Source organism: Dermochelys coriacea, chromosome 7, assembly GCF_009764565.3.
Source record: "Dermochelys coriacea isolate rDerCor1 chromosome 7, rDerCor1.pri.v4, whole genome shotgun sequence".
Classification (NCBI taxonomy): Eukaryota; Metazoa; Chordata; order Testudines; family Dermochelyidae; genus Dermochelys; species Dermochelys coriacea.
Window position 1 is genome coordinate 89,040,631 of NC_050074.1, and position 23,482 is coordinate 89,064,112.

Genomic DNA, 23,482 nt, shown 5'->3' on the forward strand with positions numbered 1-23,482 from the left:
CACTTGCATTTTTCAAAAACCCCATACTTATCTAGACCGGTACATTTATGCAGGAAAGACTAATAATTCAATAACTAATAACTCATTTGCTATATAGTTCTCACTGGTCAGGTCATAAAATTATTACAGATCAATATTCTTAGATTTTTACATAGCAGCTTCTAATCCACCAGTCATGTGATGGGAATAAGAAAATAATCCACGCTGTTCCAACACCAACACTGCACAACTGGTTAGATTTCAGAGTAGCAGCCGTGTTAGTCTGTATTTGCAAAAAGAAAGAGAGTACTTATGGCACCTTAGAGACTAACAAATTTATTTGAGCATAAGCTTTCGTGAGCTCACTTCATCGGATGCATTCGGTGGAAAACCAGTTAGGTTCACCATCCCCTGAAGTAGCCCATATTGATCATTGTTGGAAGAGAGGTATTAATTAGTTATAACAATAGTCTGCTCTACTAGACACACTGCTCTATTGTTAGTAAAGTCAGTATGATTATGTATGTGGATATTCCATAGATTCCCTCCTCCTCTGTAAAAATATAGATATTAATTTATATTTTCTGTATTGTAAATATTCCATAGATTCCCTCCTGCTCTGTAAAATATAGATATTAATTTATATTTTCTGTATTGTAAATGCTATAACCTGATGAAAAGCATGTCTGCTAATTTGTCCTTTATAGCAGTCTCAAAAGTGGACTAAGGATGCAATGTGTGGTTTCCATTAGCTTCTACTTCAGCTCAAAAAGATGGTGAAAAGATTAAAGCAGCATTCACGGGATGCTTATTTCTAGAGTGGAGTTCAGTAGGCCACAGCAATTTTGAAGTGTTTCCCCACAGGCAGGCTCTATTCATTTTGTAATATTTTAGAATCCCTATAATTTTTTAGAGAATAGAAATAGGAAAAATGAATAATAATTTCTCTGAAAAATACATCTTATACCTGATTTTTTTGTCAAGGACATTAGTGGTGGACAGTATACAAAAACAAAACACACAGGAAAGCACCAACATCTGTCACTTTCAGACTGTTGGAACCATTTATCTGTAACTATATTATGCTACATTTTAGACCCCATGAAAAACCTTCCAATTCAACTACAGATCATTAAATTTTGAGTTCTGAAAGTAACAGCAAAAATAAATGCATTTTCCAAGTGTAAAAACCCTGAAAATTACATAGTTAGTACTAAAACTTTGTTGTTTGTTTTTTCTTGCTGAGATGGAGTACTACCCAAAGTTTCCAGTTAGGACTGGAGCCTCATTGTGCTAAGCATTGTACAAACACCGAGGAAGAAAGAGTTTACAATCTATAAAGATAAAGGAAAAGGGATACACTATGTGTCATAAATATAAAGGGAAGGGTAACAACCTTCCTGTACACAGTACTATAAAATCCCTCATGGCCAGAGGCACAAAATCCTTTTACCTATGAAGGATTAAGAAGCTCAGGTAACCTGGCTGCCACCTGACCAAAAGGACCAATAAGGGGACAAGATACTTTCAAATCTGGGGCGGGGGAAGGTTTTGGTCTGTCTGTTCTGTGTGCTTGCCGGACACAGATCAAGGAAGCAAGCAATCCAACTCCATTAGAATTAGTAAGTACTAGCAAGGGAATACGTTTTTTGGCTTGTGATTTTTTCTGTGCTGAGAGGAAGGTGTATTCCTGGTTTTCTTTTAGTAACTTTAAAATCTGGCCCAGAGGGAAATCCTCTGTGTTTTTGAATATGATTGCCCTGTAAGATTATCTTCCATTCTAATTTTACAGAGGTGCTTCTTTTACCTTTTTTCTTTCTAATAAAGTTCTATTTCTTTTAGAATCTGATTGGGTTCTTTTTTAGTGTCCTAAAAAAAGCCAAGGTTAGTCTGTGCTCATCTTGTTTATTCTCAAGCCTCCCCAGGAAAGGCGATGTGGGGGTTTGGGGGGATATTAGCAGGGAATAGGAACTCCAAGTGGTCCTTTCCCTGAGTTTTTCTAAATCACTTGGTGATGGCAACATTACCTAATCCAAGGTACAATTTGTGCCTTGGGGAGTTTTTAACATAAGCTGGTAGAAATAAGTTTAGGGGGTCTTTCATGCAGGTCACCACATCTGTACCCTAGAGTTCAGAGTGGGGTGGGAACCCTGACAGTATGCAAGCAAAATTATCAGGGTGCTGATTGACGCATCTCTTGTTAGTTCCATTTATCATTATTAGTATTAGTACTACTATTAGGCTGAATCATGGCTTTGCCTCAAGCAAGTATACTGCTGTACTGTCCCAGAGCAGCTGAAAGTAACAATCTCCCTCCAAGTTCCCTTGCTGCTTCAGGGAGACAGTACTGCATTGGGTCTAGCCAAAACTTCAATCGGTTGGCTCCTTCTGTCCCACTCCCTTTCATCCTCTGCAGTGGGAATGGAAGATCGTGACTTTGTAAAGCCTGCATATTTTCCAGGGCTGCTACTTGCGATACAGATAGCCAGGCCAAGGGCATAAAGAGGTAGCTTGGACTCCTCTTGTTACCACATCATGCCTTACTAGCTGGACCAGAGTTTGGCCTATTGCTTGCCATATTTTTAAACAATATAATAATAATACTCTATTACAATAATATCCTCAACTTCCCCTATAATCAGCCACTGTTAGTGCCTTTTTTTAATTACACACTTTTCATTCAGCGTCAGTGTACATGAACTATCCTAACTAATGCTTTCACCATTGCTTGTCCCTTTACCTTCCAACTCCCCAAATGCCTACCCTGCCCACCCCCACTTAAGATCTTTGGCTAGAAAAATAGACGGGGAAATCCAAAGAAGCTGACAAGAATTGTCCAAATCTAAACATCAAAGTCTGCAAAGGTGGCAAAGATTTCTCTTTCTGCCCTCCCTTGTGGCCATCTACAAACTTCACCTACACCTCATCTACTTCCCCACCTCCCAAAACCATATTGGTTTCTCTGCTGCTCAAGGGGTGTTCTTCCTGCATGGCTCACTCCATCTCCAAAACTCACCCCCCCAAAAAACACAAGAGAGAGTTTCTCAGATTGGGGGTTCTGACCCAAAAGGGAGTTGCAGGGGGGTCATAAGAGTATTTTAAGAGAGTCGTGGAGTTGCCACCCTTACTTCTGTGCTGCCTTTAGAGCTGGGCAGCAGGAGAGCAGCAGCTGTTAGCTGGGCGCCTGGCTGTGAAGGCAGCCTCCCGCCAGCAGCAGCGGAGAAGTAAGGGTAGCAACACCATACCACACCACACTTACTTCTGCACTGCTGCCTTCAGAGCTGGGCGGCCAGAGAGTGGTGGCTGCTGACTGAGGGCCCAGCTCTGCAGGCAGCAGCACAGAAATAAGAGTGGCAATACCATACCAGCAGCCGCCATTCTCCAGCTACCAGCTCTGAAGGCAGCGCCAGCAGCAGTGCAGAAGTAAGGGTAGCAGTACCACAAGCCCCCCTATAGTAACCTTGCAAACCCCCTGCAACTTCTTTTTGGGTCAGGACCCCTACCATTACAACACTGTGAAATTTCAGATTTAAATAGATGAAATCATGAAATTTATTATTTTTTAAAATCCTATGACTATGAAATAGACCAAAATGGACCATGAATTTGCTAGGGCCCTACCAACAACCAAAGGGGTGGAATTTACAAAAGTGCTTATGTGATTTAGGAACACAAATTACACTAACTTTCAAAGTCACTTTACACATTTTCAATAATCCCACTCTAGAATTCTCTTAAATTGGAGTTCTAAAGTGGAGCTGTTGTTGCACTAATCTGAGGCTCATTTGAATGATTTTTTGACTTTTGAAAATCCTGCTACGAGTATTATCTGGTAGATTAGAATACAAGGTTATGCCACCATAACATCTGTGCTGTGTTTGTGTAACTATAATTAAAGAAATGTTGGGGATAGTCCAGACATGTTATCCTGCTTCTGCAGTTAACACACACGCAACTCACATCAACCTCAGGGAATTAAATTATTACTTCTGTAGATGTAACTTTTTCACAACAAAATGTAGTATTTCTATGACAGTTTTCAATATCATCATAATTATACAAAGTTTACATGAAAATTGAATAATATATGTAATATACATGATGCATTATAATTTTGTTCAAAGTGCTGTGTCAGGCAAATAACAAGTATATAGGGGTCTGTGATGGCAGAGCCAATGCAGAAGTGGGGACTTATAGGTATATTTCAACATATATAAAACTACTCATTTACATCCAGGTCCTGATTTCCTGATACAAAAATCGCTGTAGACTATTTAGATACTCCTGGTCTTTCATTACACAATATTTTATGTCAATTTTGTCCACTTTATGTCTGCAGTTCAAAACATACTATAGAGGCTGATACTGGTTAGATTCAACTGAAAAGTAAATTAAACATGGGGCTGATAGTCCTAGGAAAACTGCCATAGAAATGTAACAGTTTAATTGGAAAGGTCTACACAATAACATCTTCCCTTGAATGTGCCTTAAAAGGAATAAAAAGGGCCTTCTGGTGGTAAGTTGCCTTTTATGCACATCTGCAATAAAGTCTGCAATTATTTCACAAATAATCTCCAGACATTGCAAGTAAACTGTATATTGAGTCAACTTCCTAATTACTCTCCTCTGTCTTTTGCACTTGCTCCCCGGGAACTTTGCTTGACTTTAATAAGGATTTTGTATCGATATTGTAGTTGTATTATGAGGTTTAAGAATGATGTATGTTTTGGATCCATTTTCTGCTTGGCTGCCAAAGAAGTGCTTACCTCTTATGGCACCAATAATTTAGGAATAGTGATTTGATATTAATCAAGCTTCATTGATTTCTTTTCTGAAGAAACCTTCCTCAACAGCTATGGATGAGTCTAATTTTTGTTTGGGTTGTAATTTGTTTTTATTCTTAAGTAATTGTAAAAGTCATGTAATTAAGGTGCAAAATTCTTATTCAATTTGGCTTACATTAAACATTCCAGTCAGGTTTTAGGGCTCACCACAGCAGAGAAATTTTTTTGGTCAAGTGGGATAGTGATTTATAGATTTCTGCCATTTCAATTTCTTTATCACTTTTAGTTTTGTTAGATCCTTCAGTAGCATTCCACACTATTGAATATGATGTTCTTTTGTCACATTTCCAGTCTATTGTTGGATTGTCAGATCCTACATTGTCTTGGTTGGAGTCCTATTTAGAGTGTTGGTCAACAACTGTTACCATGTGAGCCCGCAAGGCTGGGGCGGGGGTAGGTACCAGCGAAAGGAGGATGGTAAGAATAGTAAACTATGCTTTATTGAAGGAAGGAAGAACTTACACTTCAATCTGTGCTGGGAGCCCCTAGGACGCGCGGAGGGGCTGTAGGTGACTCTGGCCATTTGGGACAGCTAACCAGGCAGGACTCCACCCAGGGGAGTCCTCTGCGGCGCTATATTCTCCACACTTATCTCAGGGTTACATGGGGTCAACAGCTGTTTACATTCTTATATATATAATTTATGCTTATTACATAAACTGATTTCAGAGTAGCAGCCGTGTTAGTCTGTATTCGCAAAAAAGAAAAGGAGTACTTGTGGCACCTCAGAGACTAACAAATTTATTTGAGCATAAGCTTTCGTGAGCTACATTCGATGCATCCGATGAAGTGAGCTGTAGCTCACGAAAGCTTATGCTCAAATAAATTCGTTAGTCTCTGAGGTGCCAAAAGTACCCCTTTTCTTTTTTACATAAACTGACTTGTTTACAGGCAAAAATATGCTGAGCTGTGCTACAATATCTTTTGGCAGGGTCTGTCAGACAAAGTTCATTGAAACTGCCTGCATCCTCCGCTTACATCCAGTCGCATACTCAGTGCACCACTTAGCTCTTCGCCAATCTTCCACAACCTTGCCCCTACACCATGGTCATTTTAACTCTTTACTTACCTTTTTGTCCTGTGTTGTGCCTCCTGGATGTATATTAGAATAGTTTTATTGCATTCATATAACTAATAGCTGATAATTTTTAGGGAGTATGCTATATGTTTTTGCTGTTATTTGGATGATATCCAGTAAAACCTAGGAATTCTATCAAGTTATCAGGCAGACATTTCTACTTTAACTGCTTATTCTATATCATAGAATCATAGAATCATAGAATATCAGGGTTGGAAGGGACCCCAGAAGGTCATCTAGTCCAACCCCCTGCTCAAAGCAGGACCAAGTCCCAGTTAAATCATCCTAGCCAGGGCTTTGTCAAGCCTGACCTTAAAAACCTCTAAGGAAGGAGATTCTACCACCTCCCTAGGTAACGCATTCCAGTGTTTCACCACCCTCTTAGTGAAAAAGTTTTTCCTAATATCCAATCTAAACCTCCCCCATTGCAACTTGAGACCATTACTCCTCGTTCTGTCATCTGCTACCATTGAGAACAGTCTAGAGCCATCCTCTTTGAAACCCCCTTTCAGGTAGTTGAAAGCAGCTATCAAATCCCCCCTCATTCTTCTCTTCTGCAGACTAAACAATCCCAGCTCCCTCAGCCTCTCCTCATAAGTCATGTGCTCTAGACCCCTAATCATTTTTGTTGCCCTTCGCTGTACTCTTTCCAATTTATCCACATCCTTCTTGTAGTGTGGGGCCCAAAACTGGACACAGTACTCCAGATGAGGCCTCACCAGTGTCGAATAGAGGGGAACGATCACGTCCCTCGATCTGCTCGCTATGCCCCTACTTATACGTCCCAAAATGCCATTGGCCTTCTTGGCAACAAAGGCACACTGCTGACTCATATCCAGCTTCTCGTCCACTGTCACCCCTAGGTCCTTTTCTGCAGAACTGCTGCCGAGCCATTCGGTCCCTAGTCTGTAGCGGTGCATTGGATTCTTCCATCCTAAGTGCAGGACCCTGCACTTATCCTTATTGAACCTCATTAGATTTCTTTTGGCCCAATCTTCCAATTTGTCTAGGTCCTTCTGTATCCTATCCCTCCCCTCCAGCGTATCTACCACTCCTCCCAGTTTAGTATCATCCGCAAATTTGCTGAGAGTGCAATCCACACCATCCTCCAGATCATTTATGAAGATATTGAACAAAACGGGCCCCAGGACCGACCCCTGGGGCACTCCACTTGACACCGGCTGCCAACTAGACATGGAGCCATTGATCACTACCCGTTGAGCCCGACAATCTAGCCAGCTTTCTACCCACCTTATAGTGCATTCATCCAGCCCATACTTCCTTAACTTGCTGACAAGAATGCTGTGGGAGACCGTGTCAAAAGCTTTGCTAAAGTCAAGAAACAATACATCCACTGCTTTCCCTTCATCCACAGAACCAGTAATCTCATCATAAAAGGCGATTAGATTAGTCAGGCATGACCTTCCCTTGGTGAATCCATGCTGACTGTTCCTGATCACTTTCCTCTCCTCTAAGTGCTTCAGGATTGATTCTTTGAGGACCTGCTCCATGATTTTTCCAGGGACTGAGGTGAGGCTGACCGGCCTGTAGTTCCCAGGATCCTCCTTCTTCCCTTTTTTAAAGATGGGCACTACATTAGCCTTTTTCCAGTCATCCGGGACTTCCCCCGTTCGCCACGAGTTTTCAAAGATAATGGCCAAGGGCTCTGCAATCACAGCCGCCAATTCCCTCAGCACTCTCGGATGCAATTCGTCCGGCCCCATGGACTTGTGCACGTCCAGCTTTTCTAAATAGTCCCTAACCACCTCTATCTCTACAGAGGGCTGGCCATCTCTTCCCCATTTTGTGATGCCCAGCACAGCAGTCTGGGAGCTGACCTTGTTAGTGAAAACAGAGGCAAAAAAAGCATTGAGGTTATGGATGTTGGCTAATTTTATTAAATTAAACCCAGCTAACCCAGAAACTTTGCTAGTTGATTCCAACTGTTGCATATGTGCTAGAGAATGTTATGCTGGTTGCATGCCAGTTGCCAAGTGAACTTACAGCAGTGGTTCTCAAACTTTTGTACTGGTGACTCCTTTCAAATAGCAAGCCTCTTAAGTGAGACCACCCTTATGAATTAAAAAACACTTTTAAATATACTTAACACCGTTATAAATGCTGGAGGCAAAACAGGGTTTGGGGTGGAGGCTCACAGCTCGCAATCCCCCATGTAATAAACTTGCGACCCCTGAGGGGTCCTGACCCCCAGTATGAGAATCCCTGATTTACAGGATGCATATTCTAGAAGACTTCCTGGTGAATGTGTTGCTTGGAGTGGAAGGAAAGTTCAGCCAGTAACTGAGCTGCGGGCTTTGATAAAATTATTTGTTTTTCCTTCAGGAAGTGTATAGTTGCATATTTGCATCTCTGATTCTAATAACACCCAACTTCACCTAAGGAGTGAACGACACAGTTTAGCAGGAAATATATAAAGAAGGCCTCAAGTCATTCTTGTGCCTATTCATTCCTGGGCAGGCTGTGTGCTTGTCCAGTCCTCTAGCATGATTTAGGCCAGTTTAGAAGCTGATGCAAGTTATACCAACTCCCAGCAGCTCCAAGATGCTCGTAAGTCAGCTGAAGATTTCTCAGGTGCAGAGAAGCTGAAGCCCTATCCCTCCACCATCTCTACGCCATCAGAGTTTTAGGGTCTGTGTCCATGGTAAACCGTGTAAAATAGTCCAAGTATAGGACAGAATCTGGGCCAGAGTGAAGTTAAAATCAACTGATTATATGGGCCTGATTTTCAGCCCCTAGCCTCCAGCTGTGTGAATAAATACTATGCATGAAATCACCGGTGCTTGTTCAGTAGATACTAAAATTAGTAAGACAAATAGATGAAAAACAAAACAATTTACAATTTTGGTGAAATTCTCATGTTTAGATTGGAAAAAATATTAGGCAAATAAATTATTTAAAAGTGGCCTTACATTTGTTGAATGAATAACTTATCACATATTATTTAACCAGCTCTTCTGTAAATTCTTCCTGCAGATGTTGGTGCTGGAAACATGTACAAGTAGGTGTGTGTGTGGCAGCCCCAGTGAAAATCAGGGCCTGATTTTTATATAAGAACTTGATTATCCTTGTTAAATAAACATTTTTGTTGGTTCTTTTTTTAATATAGTTTCTTACTTTTTTAACTCTAATTTAATTTTTCTTTTCTATTTTTGGGTATTTTCTATATAGCCCTTTCTTGGTGTGAGACTTTGTAAATATTTTTTCCTGTGGTTTTATCTCTTTTCATAGAGATTGCTTTAATTTAACTAACGACAGTAACATACAAAAAATGAGAAATATAATCTAACATATTTTTTCACTCTCAAGGCCTGCTGCTTAATTATAAAGGCCGAGACAGTTTTTAAACTGTGGTACACAAGCTGATATTCCATCCACTCACTTCACAACGTTTTTTTTAAGAGGGTGGTACATGAGCCAATGAAGTTTGGGAACCACCGGGACTGTATCATCACCAGCACTATGCAGCCACAAAAGTGAGTATGGAGGAGTAAGGCCACCCCCTTTACACTCTTTCATGGGCAACCTGTAACCTCAGGTTGCAGCACTAGAGCAAAAGCAGTCTCTGCAAAGCCACTGCTTTCTTGTGACCTCCACAGAGACGAGAGGGAAGGATTAGACTGAGCTTTGGCTCTCCTCCCAGGAAGTGCAGCCACAAACAGCTATGTGTTTCCCCTTGCTTAGGATAGATTGTTAATGAAGATGTAGCCCATCTCAAGGGAGATGTCCATAGTCTTGGTAAATTTGCACACTAAAAATAAGGACAAATTCGGTGGCAATGAAAAACTGATAGGTAGGTAGCTATTAACCTCTACTGAAAAGATTCACAAATTTGCATTGTCTGCCTGTCTAATTAAACATCAAAAGTTGTCACACATTTCTACTCTAACTGCTTATTCTATATCAGGTTATGCTCATTCAACAAAGCTCCAGTGTTTAGATACTTCTGATAACTTCTTAAGACCTTCTTTTTGTATAGAATCAGGGGTTTTATCCATTAGATTTGTCAATATTCGTATTGTCACCTTTTGGAACTAGAACATCTTTCTACCCAAAGGATGGGATTGGGTAGAAGCTTCAGCTCTGGGACCCTCGCACCTTGCAGGGTCCTAGAGTCTGGTCTCCAGCCAATGTCTGGAAGTCTGTACAGCAATGAAAAAGCCCCGCAGACTGATCCCGGCAAGCCTGGGTTGGCTGGCATGGGCCAATCATGTTTTTTTCTTTGCTGTGTAGACATACCCTAAGGCCCAGTAACCCCAGAGGTCCAGAACTGTCAGCACAGGGCAGCAGCAGCTATGAACCCATATGAATATTGTCTGCTTTGGAGTTCAGAGCATCCCTAGCCTAATATTAGACAGTTCCTCAGGAAAGTCTGTCCCCAGCTTTCTTTGTGCAGCGGTATTGCCAGAATCTCCGCAATGCTGCATGCTGCAGATCCCCTAAGGCACCTCCTTCCTGTCCCCAGACCTAGCACATCCTTTATTCCAGGACTTGCCAGGGGTTCCTTGAAGCCTGGATGTCTTCCTCAGTTCCTGTTTTCACCCATCTGAACCTGGTTCTATTAGGGTCCCTTTATGCTGCTCTGGCACTTTCTCTCTCCGGTAAAAGGGTCCGGAGCCATCATGGAAATCTCACTCGTGGATTAGAAGTGGCATATGCATTTACATTATGATACTGTACAGTAATCACAAATGCTGCAGTTATTTATTTAATTCACAACATCTCTGCCATATATTAGCAAATTCCTTTTAAAAAAATATTGAGGCAAAATCTGCTGGCTCTCTCTACTGAGTGGAAAACTGCCAGACAGCTGAAACCCAAAGGACAGCACTTACCACACATCTAAATGTTGCAACATGCTGCTCCTACTGCTAAAGTGGAGAACCAATTTCCAGTGATTTTCTTGCATTGCAGTGCAGAGTGAAGAAAATTAGAGTGTGTGATCGTGGGCAAAACTGGAGAGGCTAATGCTACAATTGCCTTCAACCAGCATTGAGCTTCAGAGATATGGTGTGCAAAATGGCCTTAGAAATGGTTGTTCAAAGTTGAACTTCAGAGCAACTTACCTACCACTCATGATTTTAAGAGATTCTCCAATTTTCTCTTTAACTTACCTCCTTCCTTTCAGTCCATACACATAGCCTTGAACCCTTCCTAAATCCTGATTGGACTCCTTATGCTTTTAGCTGTTTAATATCCCATTTAATAACCCACCAGCCACCAGTCCCTTCTTGGTTCTGACCCATTTACCTAGGTGCTGTACAGCTCTCACCCATCTGTGTATTACTGATCCATTAGTGGAGCTATGCCAATAAACACCAGCTACCCCCTCATTCAAGCAGTACTATGTTTAAGTTGGTTCTCACCCTGTATAATCTACTTCATAATCAATAGTGCACTTGCTTGTCAACTCCCTTTGTACTTCTGTTTGCTCCCCTCCCAGCCTCCATTCTGACTGGCAATTACCTCCCAGACTTTTCAGAACTCCTGTCCCCTCTCCTCCTAACTCCATCAGCAACATCAGGTTTCTCCCTTTCCCACTCCCATTATCACCAATGGCTGATGCCAGTTCAACCTGGCAGCCTGCCCATCTTCACAACTGCTGAACATTCCCCTAAACAGTCTCTTACATTGGGGCCATATCATCAACTGGTGTAAAATGTTGTAGATCCATTTACTACAATGGAGTGATACTGATTTACACCAACTAAGAATATGGTGGTTTTTTTCCCTATTGCACTCTCCATGCACATTAGCACTCCTGATCCAACCCTTTCATCTCTCTGCACTCGTCCCACCCCAACCCCTACTCTGATTGGTCTCCCATACTACTTCATCCTTACAACATTCCATTCCACAGCAGTAAATGTTAGTAGGACCTCACCCATCTATGGCAGAACTATAGGCCCATCTCATGTTTTCTGAATAGAGATCCATACATGAAATCAGTCCACATCTCCCCTCCTGTGCTGGGTCAATTCACAAAAAATATTTTACCAAAACTCATTTAACTCAAATGTTTTTCATATATTAGTGCACAAAACACTATGTTGTATGTGAGTTAAGGTTCCTCTATACATAACGTACCTAACACAAAAGCAAGAAAGTGATAAACTAAGGCATCTGACATGGCATACCTTTTACTCCTCAATAAAGAGATGCACACCTTGCCAGTAAGAAAACCATCATGCCCCAAACCACCAACACCTCTACTGGCTCTCATGATTCCTCCCATGACATTGCATCACTCTATTAGTATTACATTTTGGCTAAATTTGTGTGACTTTTTTTTTAAGTGTGCATGAATATGAATGGGCCTCCAGGAACTCTGTCTGGGTTACTTTTTTTTCCCCATGGCTTCTAATATTTGCCATTCAGAATCTTTGTTTTGTCTATTAATATTTTATTTGTTTAAAATAAACACAGCATTGCATTATGGCACATTATTGCACAAGCATCATTGCATTATTATTTGAAGGCATTAAATGCTAAAGCAGTCATTCACAACGTGGTGTCATACAGCAATGTGCTTGCTTTGTATTATTGTTTTTTTTAAATGCTGTAGTTTTAGGTTTATATTAGAGTACTTATTATGAAAACCCAGTAGCCTATTTCTTAGTGCTGGGTAGAGAACACATAGCCATGATAGTTTTTAACCTAAAGTGGATTTTTTTTACACTGAAACACCTGAAGCCAAAAAAAAAAAGCTTCCCTCACTCAAAATCTACACCTGCCTTCAATCTGAAAAGACACTGCTGAGGTTGGTAAGACTAAATTTTAACTTTCTATGACAGTTTTACCATTTTAAAGTTCTTCTTGCCTTGAGGGATATTTTAAATTATTCTCCTTTGCTCTTGCTATCTCACTATCTCTACTTTAGTTTTTTCTTCCGCTTCCATATGAAATGTTTTGCATTTCAGTAGATTTTTTTTCAGTGTGTCTCTCCAATGCTGATTGTGCTTATTTTTGTCAAAAAAGACATAACTGTCAAATAAAAGTAAACAGAACAACAAACAACTGCTATTGGTAACATGGTCCACTTGTAATATGGACCACTTGTGTACTGAAAAATCAGTCACAATTTAAACAAACATTTTCAACCCTGAATTATTCATCATTAGGGAAAAAAGCTTGCCATAATAGTCTGTTTATGGAAAGAAAATACTTTGTTCTTCTACAAAGCCTTTCATTGATGGATCTTAAAGTATTTTATAAACATTATCTCCAAAACTTACCTGTAAATTAAATAAATATCTCAATTTTACAGATGGGAAAACCGAGGCACAGAAAGATTCTTAATGTTACAGAGACAGTCATTGACAGAACTGTGAACATGGTCTTGATCAGCTGTCTCTAAATCCTGTGTTTCAACTTCTAGATTATCTTCTTTCAAAATGGGCTGTCAAAGAAAATCAGTTTTAGTCTTATGCAGCATGGTAGTTTCAGTACTGTAAAATGAAATCGGTCTATTTAAGTAAATGGAAATATAGTGTAAATAGAATTTCATCTTTGATTAAATAAGGTGCAAAATAAGTAAGGCACTGCTTAACTTTAATCATATAAATAACGCCATCCCTATCCAGCAAAAGACCCAGTTGGATTTAAGCATGTGCTTAAATATGAACTAAGGTCTTAATGGGGGTCTCTACTTTACCCTTCTTCTTTTTTAACTTTTTGCATCTCCCCACAAAATTGGAAAATGCAGGGGAGGGTAGTTTTTCTCCTTCCTCTGTGGCATGGGTCACTTGCTGATGTAAACTACAGTAAATGGTGAATTCTCTTTAACTTGAAGTCTTTAAATCATGATCTGAGGACTTCAGTAACTCTGCCAAAATTATGGGTATATTACAGGAGTGGATGGGTAAGATTCTGTGTCCTGTGATGTGAAGGAGGTCAGATTAGGTGATCATGATTGTCCATCTGGCCTTAAAGTCAATGAGGCTCCAAATTTTTTTTTTAACTACTCTGATACTTGAAAGTACTTTCTCAGCAGCAGGAAATCTTCCTTGAATATAGGAAAGGACAACAGGAAGAAATCAAAGAACATTAATATGTTTTGATAAACAGAAAAAAGTTGTTTTGAACTCCCCTATCTGCAGTGTCCATCAATGATACAATACTCTGAAAAGGAAATATAAGAAAGACTAGTGTTCCCAAGTCTCTGCTAACAAGTATCCCATGATATTTTATGAATGGAAGTAATAATACATGAAAAAGATTGTGGTGCCAAGTTACCTACAGAATCTTTATTATGGGGTTCATATGAAACACACTTGATCAAATAAAAATGTACAAAGAACTGATCAGACAAATTAATCAGAACACTACCCTAATAGATCCTTGATTACCATACAATATATCTATCCATTGTAAGCTGTCTGCATTAATTAACATTAAAATACAGCATATGAATTCTTATTTTTTTTGTTTTGGCTTTTGCAGACATCCAACAGGACCTTTGACATTCCTCTCACTTTGTCTGGAGCAGTAGTTTTACGGGAGAGACTAAATTATGAAGAAAAGACGCATTATTTTGTTGTTGTTCAAGCAAATGTAAGTATGGATTCCAAAATGGTTATTTGTCATCAGTTCTTCAGGAGCAGGGGATAGGGTGTGAGGAAGTCTTTTCTACATGCCAGGAGTGAGGTGCTCTTTTTCTTAAGTCACCAGTGTTGAGATGTTTCAGAGTAGCAGCCGTGTTAGTCTGTATTCGCAAAAAGAAAAGGAGTACTTGCGGCACCTTAGAGACTAACAAATTTATTAGAGCATAAGCTTTCGTGAGCTACAGCTCACTTCATCGGATGCATTTGGTGGAAAAAACAGAGGGGAGATTGATATACACACACAGAGAACATGAAACAATGGGTTTATCATACACACTGTAAGGAGAGTGATCACTTAAGATAAGCCATCACCAGCAGCGGGGGGGGGGGGTAGGAGGAAAACCTTTCATGGTGACAAGCAAGGTAAGCTAATTCCAGCAGTTAACAAGAATATCTGAGGAACAGTGGGGGGTTGGGTGGGGGGAGAAATAACATGGGGAAATAGTTTTACTTTGTGTAATGACTCATCCATTCCCAGTCTCTATTCAAGCCTAAGTTAATTGTATCCAGTTTGCAAATGAATTCCAATTCAGCAGTCTCTCTTTAGTCCTTATCATCTTTTAACCCAGTTTGGCATATTGCTGGTTAGAACAAAGACATTCATGTTGTGAAATAAGACATTCTTTTGGCATGAGGAATAGATTGTATATTTTAAGTATAGTGCATGTAGAAAAGTACATTCTAGTGTCACAGAGAGTTTTTCTGACATATCTAGCTATACTAATGTGATCTGAAATTAGTTTAATAGATACAATTTAACTGTATCCCTGAGCTTTGAAATGCAGCCTTCTAAAACAAGTCAATTTTTCTTTCAATTCACACTGTATGTGTGTTAAGTGTTTTTTACAGGATGACTAGCAGTGGATAATGCATGCTGAGAATAAAAGTGACATTTAAACTGTATCTAAGATAGCTGTCATTGGGAGAAGACTTTAGGTGTCTTGGAAGACAATGAAAGTTATTTTTCCTGTTCTTTTTACAATAAAATTTGTATTTATAATAAGTGGATGAATGAATTCTATTCCATTCCTATGCAGCAGTTATTAATTCCACACAAACGGTGTAGTGGTTGAACAGGATGCTCTCAAATAATCTTAGAAGTGTTTGCTCCTGAAAATATCTATTTGCATTTGTACTGCCTTGTTCAATGTTGTGCCAAAGAAAGGAAAAAATCTACTTGAAAATTCACCCTCTTCTTTAATAAATATCTCAGGCTTTTTGTATTAATCCAGATTAAAACAGATTTTAGGTCTCAGAATTTGCAAAGAGGACCACAGTGATCTTTGTTCTTCTCTGGAGCACCACATGGGACAGAAACCAGACTGGGCTTCCTGTCTCCCAAATCCAACACTGTGTCTCAATAGTCCATCCTCACCTCACCTCCGGGGACTTCACCTAGGGCTGGAGCTCATGCAACAAGGTTGGGGGAGAAAGAGAGCCAGGGCTGGCTCTCCCCAGCATCTGATTTTGGTGGCTCATTCTTCCACTTTAGGGACACTAGATGGGGCGAGAGCTCCTCTCGGCTCCTGAGCTGGAATGACAGAGAGAGCTTGACTGGGTGGGGCTCCTCCATCACTGACAAGCCACAGGACCTGGTCCCAAAAGTCCATCCGTGCTGGGGGATAATAATCTTCTGTTGCTGCTGCTGCCTGATATAGTTAGTTATGTAGCCTAAGTGGTAGTAATCTGTACTGTATTGCTGAGTAATCTCTACTGTATTGCTGAAGGGTCAGAGTTCAAACCCTGCTGATCATATGTGATGGAGGGGTTGTTATAGCTGCACAGAATAGTATTTGCTTTTTCTAGTAGTTTTTAATAATAAAGAAAAAGGCAAGTTACGTACAAAAATAAGTTAAAATAATGAAGTTAACTATGAAAAAAGTTAGGAAATGGCAGACTTATCCTTGCCCCCTCTCTCATTGTGCGTATACATTGTGATACTGTCTTTAATTACATACTGCTATTTCTACCGCCCATCTGCCCCCTTCAGTGCACAGGGGAGCTGAATTAAGGTTGCATGGGCAACTATGAATCTGGCATTTCATAGCTTTCAAGTACTGGACTTTGCAATGTAAATAGCGTGCTCTTAAAGTAATATATTTGGAATATAATATATGGAATATAAATTGATCATTTTGGGTGAAAAGTATTACATAAAAGTAAAATAATTGCTGCTAGTATTGGTTATTATTATTTATTATTATATGAGAATACAAAAGGAAAACTGAGGACTTTTGTGCATTCCCACTTGTGGGATTGCATCTCCTGGCAGTGATCATGTAGATTCCCCTGTCAAAGCAGTATCCCTTTTGGGGAGGGGGTGCATGAATGCCTTTTTATATTGTAAGGCATCTGATATAAGAAGCCATGCAAAGCAATACAACACCTCTATTCCAAGTGCCTCAGTTCCATTTTCACTTTCCCAGATTTCTTCAGATCCATCCAGGGTCACACCGTACCAGGAAATGCACATCATGCTCTGTTTCGGTTACAAAATTGGAGACACACATTTGCTGCCTAGTATCCATATGCAAGCAACACTCTCCCACACAGTGTGTGATGTGCAGGGCTTTCACACCCTGGACTCACTGGGACTAGAAGCTCAGACTTCAGGCTCATCCAGATTTTGAATGGCATTAGCTTTTCAGCATTAGCCTGGGGCTCTACCAGCGGTTAAAGCCCCAGACTCCTCTACCTAACATCAGGGACTCTTCTATCTCCCACAGTCCCTCAGCACCTATGGCACCTATTAAAGCTCTAATGTAGAGGTGGGCAAACTTTTTGGCCCGAGGGCCACATCTGGGTGGGGAAATTGCATGCAGGGCCATGAATATAGGGCTGGGGCTGGGGGTTGGGGTGCGGGAGGGAGTGCAGGATGTGGGAGGGGGTGCAGTGTGCAGGAAGGGGCTCAGGACAAGGGGTTAGGGCACAGGAGGGGTGTGGGCTGTATGAAGGGACTCAGGGCAGGGTGTTGGGCTGCAGGAGGGTGCAGGGTGTGGCAGGGGGTTGAGGTGTAGGAGGGGTGCAGCAGGGGGCTTGGAGCAGGGGGTTTGGGTGCAGAGGGGTGTGGCGGGGGTTGGGGTGCGGGGTGCAGGAGGGGTATGGGCTCGGGCCCAGTGCCGCTTACCTGAAGCAGCTCCGGGATGGCAGCAGCATGCAGCAGGGCTCAGGCAGGCTGCCTGCCTGCCCTGGCCCCACACTGCTCCTGGAAGCAGCAGGCACCATGTCCCTGCGGCCCCTGGGGGAAGGGGGGCAGAGGGCTCCATGCGCTAGCCTTGCCTGCGGGTACATCCCCCAAAGCTCCCATTGGCTGCGGTTCCCCGTTCCCGGCCAATGGGAGCTCTGGGGGGCGATGCCTGCAGGCGAGGGCAACGCGTGGAGTCTTCTGCCCCCTTTCCCCCAGGGGCCACAGGGACATGGTGCTGGCCACTTCTGGGAGTGGCGTGGGGCCCACGGCACCACGGGGGGAGGGGGATGGTTCCAAAGCCCTGACAGGCCGGATCCCGCCATGGACTGTAGTTTGCCTACCCCTGCTCTAATGCCTAGGCCATCTTTAACTGGCTTTCCAGGACCAAGTAAATTGATATCTACTCCTACCTGAATCTCTGGGCTTCTCCTTGACTACCATGGCATCAAGCAGACCTCTGGAACCCAGCACTGACACAGTTCTGGCTCACGTGTCCAAAAACTCTTCTTTCCAAATGGAAGGAAAAGACCAAGCACCCCACCACTTAAAACTTCAAAAAACAAAAATTGGATGAAGCACCACTCTGTCTTCACTTGGCTCAGGGCAGGAACTCTTAGTGCTACACTCACCAGTGAAGTGTCTTCTGTTGCTTGCATTGAAAATGCAGGCACTAACCTCTGAAAATATTTCCCTACTAAGAATTCCTTGAACTCCATCTATCTTCTCATGTATGGATACTAGGGCCCCAGCAACAATCCTGGCCTCTGCCTTCCTGACTCTATTCCAGGTCAGATCATTCTCCTAGGCTCCTATCCAGATTCATCCCATTCTGGGGAGTGGTTTCGGCAGCCTCTGGTGCCATCTGAGGCAAATTTTGAGGGTCTCTTCAGCTTCTTTTTGGAACCAGAACAGGTGTCTGACTCCAAGAGGAAGTCCTATTCACAAAGAACTTTTCACCCATCTTTCACCTAAGTAACACTGCTGACTGGTCTCTCAGAAATGAGAATGCATAAAGTCTCCCAAAGAAGAAAGAAAGATTACTTACCAGCAGGGGTAAAAGTAACTTAAAGCACTTACCAGTACTCCAGAGTCCTGAGCAGCGGGGCATGGCCTCAACCAGAAGAGGTGGGACCTTTAAATACCCAGGCTCTTTAAAACACCCCTGGAACTACCAGCTGCAGAGATGGCTGGGAGCCCCGGGGCTCAGGGGCAATCTAAAGGGCCCGGGGTTCCAGCTGCCGCTACTGCAGCAGAGCTCCGGGCTCTTTAAATCACTGCTCAAGCCCTGCTGCCGGATCCCCAGAGTAGCAGCAGCAGGGCACCGGTGGTGATTTAAAGGGCCTGGGGCTCCCTGCAGCAGCCGGAGCCCCAGGCCCTTTAAATTACCACCGGAGCCCTGCCACTGCTACCCTAAGGCTCTGGCAGTGGGGCTTGGGAGGCAATTTAAAGGGCCCAGGGCTCTGGCTGCTGCAGGGAGCCCTGGGCCCTTTAAATCGCCAGCTTGGGGAAGCCAGTCCGGTCCAGCACGTCATACTGGCTCTTGCTGGTATGCCATACCGGACCGGACCGGCTTACTTTCACCTCTGCTTAACAGTAACTAGTTCTTCTTTGGGCATTGATACTTCCTGTCTGCTGTCCCTTCTATCTGAGTTCTAAATGTCATGGGATTCTGTGATTCAGTGGAGAAGGCAGTGAAACAGTTGGGATGGTAGAGGAAGAAGGTTGGCTCTCCTGTATGTAAACTTGGGGTGTTGGCTCCCAATGTTTATTGGTTCACATACTAAATAATTTTAAAAATGTTGTGAAGTGAATGGATGCAACATCAAATTCACATACAACTAGTGATAGATGTACTACAATTTAGGAACTCCTGGACTTTGGTGAGTGACATCTCTTTTTGAACTCTGTTCACTGCTACAAATATAAGCCTTGAATCTGCAAAGGCTTGCATACTTACCTGTAAGTCCTATTAGTTCTATTGAATTCAGCAGGATTATTCATGTGCTTCAAGTTAAGCACATAGGTAAATCTTTGGAGGATTAGTATCACAGTGACCCATCCCATATAATTTCCATAATAAAGCTACTTATATGAACGAGAACTACTTGAGTGAGTAAAGGTTGCATGTTTAGGCCGTAATACCCATTATTTCAATCACTGCATACTCAAATCTGGTACTGTAATCAAATGGGAATTGATTTCAATGAAGTTTTGAGTGCTCAGGTGTTGTAGAAGTGATCTCAGAGACGAGTTTATTTACCAAAAAATGCAGTTTTCATTAACTCAAAACTATTCGCAAATTTGCAGAATTTTTTTGGCCACATTTTTTTTCAGGCTGGATTCACAAGGGGACTTAGGTGCCATTAACAAAATGGTCAGAGGAGGTAGTGATTGTGGTGCTCCCCTTATGCCTAATATCCCAATGGTTAGCATCTTCACTGGGGCTGTGGAAGACTGAATTCAAATTCCCTTTTTGGAGCAGGGAATTCAATGCAAGCCTTCCTCCCCCAGGTAAGTACCCTTACCACCACACTATAGGGTATTCTGGGGTAGGTCTTTGTGTCTCTCCTATTGAAGTTGTTCCACTTTGTATAATAAATAGTCATTGGGCCAGAGAAAGTGAGTATAATTTTATAGTCTAGTGCTTAGAGCTCTCACCTGGGAGTAGGGAGACCAAGTAGAAGTTCCTACTCCAGTTACTATTTCATTATTTATGCATATTATCTTGAAAGAGAAAGTGGAGTGTTAGGTGAAGATCAGACTAAGTATCTAATTTATCAGTCTAATGCTTTTCATTCCAGAGGATCAAAAAGTACTTAAATTGCTGTGTTAAAAAGGCACCATATTATCCTCAATTAAAATGCAACTACTCCCCCCGGGGTGAAGCACAGAAACTGTTTGTTTAACAATGTACAGCAACATTAGTCATCATTTTAAGACAGAAGAATATCATAGTCATTTGAAACAAAAGGAAAGTTTTGCAAGTTTTCACTAGGATTTTCTCCAGTTAATATATTTTGCTTAATTCTGTTTTTAATCAAGCATCAATTACAAAATATTCTCTATAATAAACTAAAAAAGATGGCATGGCCCCTAATTTGATGAGATGACAAGTTTGGTTGATAAAGGTATCTGTGTTGACATAATACTTAACTTCTGTAAGGCATTTCACACTATGATTTAAAAAAACATAACAGGACATTCTCATTAAAAATAATTGCACTACACAAAATCAATATAGCCCATATTACAGGGATAAAAATTGAATAACTGATTAGAACTCAAAAGCACTTGTAAATGGGGAATCATAATTAATAAGGAGTATTTCTAGTGGGATACTGCAGGGATCTGTTCTTGGCAATTCAGTATCTTTATCAATGATCTGAAAGAAAATATAAAAGACATTTCTGGCAAAATTTGCAGATAACACCAATATTGGTGGCATGGTAAATAATGATGCGAACAGGTCAGTTGTACAAACCAATCTGAATCACTTGATAAGGTGATCTCATTTGAACAGCAGGTTTTTAATATAGCTGAACACCAGGTCATACATGTAGAAATGAGCAATGTAAGTCACACTTATAAAGTGAGAGGAAGGTTCCTGGAATGCAATGGCAATGAAAAGGACCTAGAGTTAATGTTTATACAATCACTAAATATGAGCTCATGGTACAAAGATGGCGATCCCAATCCTGGGTTGCCTAAGCAAGGAAATATCAAACAGGAGTAGGGAGGTAGTATTACCCCGTGTACATTAGCGAGACCATTACTTAAAGAGTGTGTCCAGTTCTGGAGTTCACACTCCAAAAAGGTTGCTGACCAATTGGAAAGGGTTCAGAAAAGAGCAACAAGAATATGATTCAAGGTCTGGAAAACATGTCTTATAGGATATGTCTACACTGCAAATGAAAGTACATTTGTAGCACAGGTAGTCATACCCATACTAACGTTAGTTTAGCTAGTACAGGTAACAATAGTAGCAGAATAGGTAGCATGGGCTTCAGCACAGACTAGCGATATGAGTAAAATACAGGATCCCAGGGGTAGCCTGCCTATGCTGAAGCTTATTCCTCCTCATCTGCATTGTTGTTGTCACCTTTGCAGGTAGATTAAAGCTAACACATGTGCTACAATCATACCTTCATTGGCCATGTAAAAATACCTACACAGCCATGGTGATACATTTAAGAAGCTCAATCTTGTTATAAAAGTACCTACACGAGGAAAACATTTCTGATACTATACATATCATTAATCTTTCAGAAAAAAAATAACAAGAGCCAGTGGGTTGGAAGCTAGGCTAGAGAAATTCAGGCTAGAAATAGGGTGCATATTTTTAAACATCGGAACAATTTACCTAGGGCTGTGGTAGATTTTACATAAAGTGAACTCTTTAAATCAAGACTGGATATCTTTCTAAAAGATATTCTGTAGATCAAACAGACGTTATGGGTTTGATGCAGAAATTACTGGATGAAGTCCTATGACCAGTGTTATCTAGAAGATTATCTAGATTATAATGGTCCCTTCTGGCCTTAACATCTATGAATTAAGGAGAGCACTTTAGCTCAAACTTAGGTCCATTGCTATTCAAAAAAACATGTTTTTAAATGATTAATACCCACCGATGTAGCTAAATGCTTTGTGGAATAGGGACAGATTTAAGCATGTGCTGAATCAAGGTAATGCTGAAAAGGTAACAAATTAAGATGGGATCATGAATTATTAGTAGTAATAGTATTTTCTAAGGTGTCCTTCTGAATAGTATGTTGGTGTATTCAGTGCTTGGGATTTGGGCCTACAAGTTTTAGGGTCCTCAATTTAGCAGCAAGTAAGCAAGATTAGAATCTGGATATTACCTGAATATTACCAGGGAAATAACAAGGAATTATTTTTGAGGAACACGAAAGAAATATTTCTCAAAGGGAGTGGGGGAAACTGAAAGGAAGAAGCTATGGCATGGGTAATATGTTTTGGTGGAGCTATGCCCCATTTAGTCACCCTCCAAAAATAATAGTAAGGAAGTTATAAACTCTCAATAAATTACACAATATAAGTATTGTGACAAAGTTCCTCCTCTACCTTGGTGGGTCTTGCGCTTATTGGCGGATTTGCTTGCCTCAGAGGTTCACGGCAGCCCTTAGTTTGGCTGTTTTCATGAACCCACAGTCCAGGTCAGCTCCTCCTGTGTCTGATCAGGAGTTAGGAGGTTTGGGAGGAACCTGGGCCCTCCCTCTACTCCGGGTTCCAGCCCAGGGCCCTGTGGAATGCAGCTGTCTAGAGTGCCTCCTGGAACAGCTGTGCAACAGCTACAACTCCCTATGGCTACTTTCCTATGGCCTCCTCCCAACACCTTCTTTATCCTCACTATATACACTATATCCTCACTTTATCCTACATTCCTCCTGCTGTTTGATAATGCTTGTACTCCTCAGTTCCCCAGCATTAGACCTTCTCACTCTCAGCTCCTAGTGCCTCTTGCTCCCAGCTGCTCACACGCACACCACAAACTGAAGTGAGCTCCCTTTTAAACCCAGGTGCCCTGATTAGCCTGCCTTAATTGATTCTAACAAATGTATTTGATCATAAGCTTTCGTGAGCTACAGCTCACTTCATCAGATGCATCCAATGAAGTGAGCTGTAGCTCACAAAAGCTTATGCTCAAATAAATTTGTTAGTCTCTAAGGTGCCACAAGTACTCCTTTTCTTTTTTGCGAATACAGACTAACACGGCTGCTACTCTGAAACCTGTTAATTGAGTCTAGCAGCT

General features: G+C 41.4%; 1 protein-coding gene across 4 annotated transcripts in view; it reads left to right on the top strand.

Annotated features, from left to right (window-relative positions):
- The window catches only part of PCDH15 (protocadherin related 15), an 811,839-nt gene that overhangs the window by 316,581 nt on the left and 471,776 nt on the right, over positions 1–23,482 (top strand). For all 4 annotated transcript variants that reach the window (XM_043518631.1, XM_043518633.1, XM_038411063.2 and 1 more), the window contains one exon: positions 14,362–14,472. In XM_043518631.1, coding sequence (XP_043374566.1) covers positions 14,362–14,472 — 111 coding nt within the window. The remainder of the gene's footprint in view (positions 1–14,361; positions 14,473–23,482) is intronic.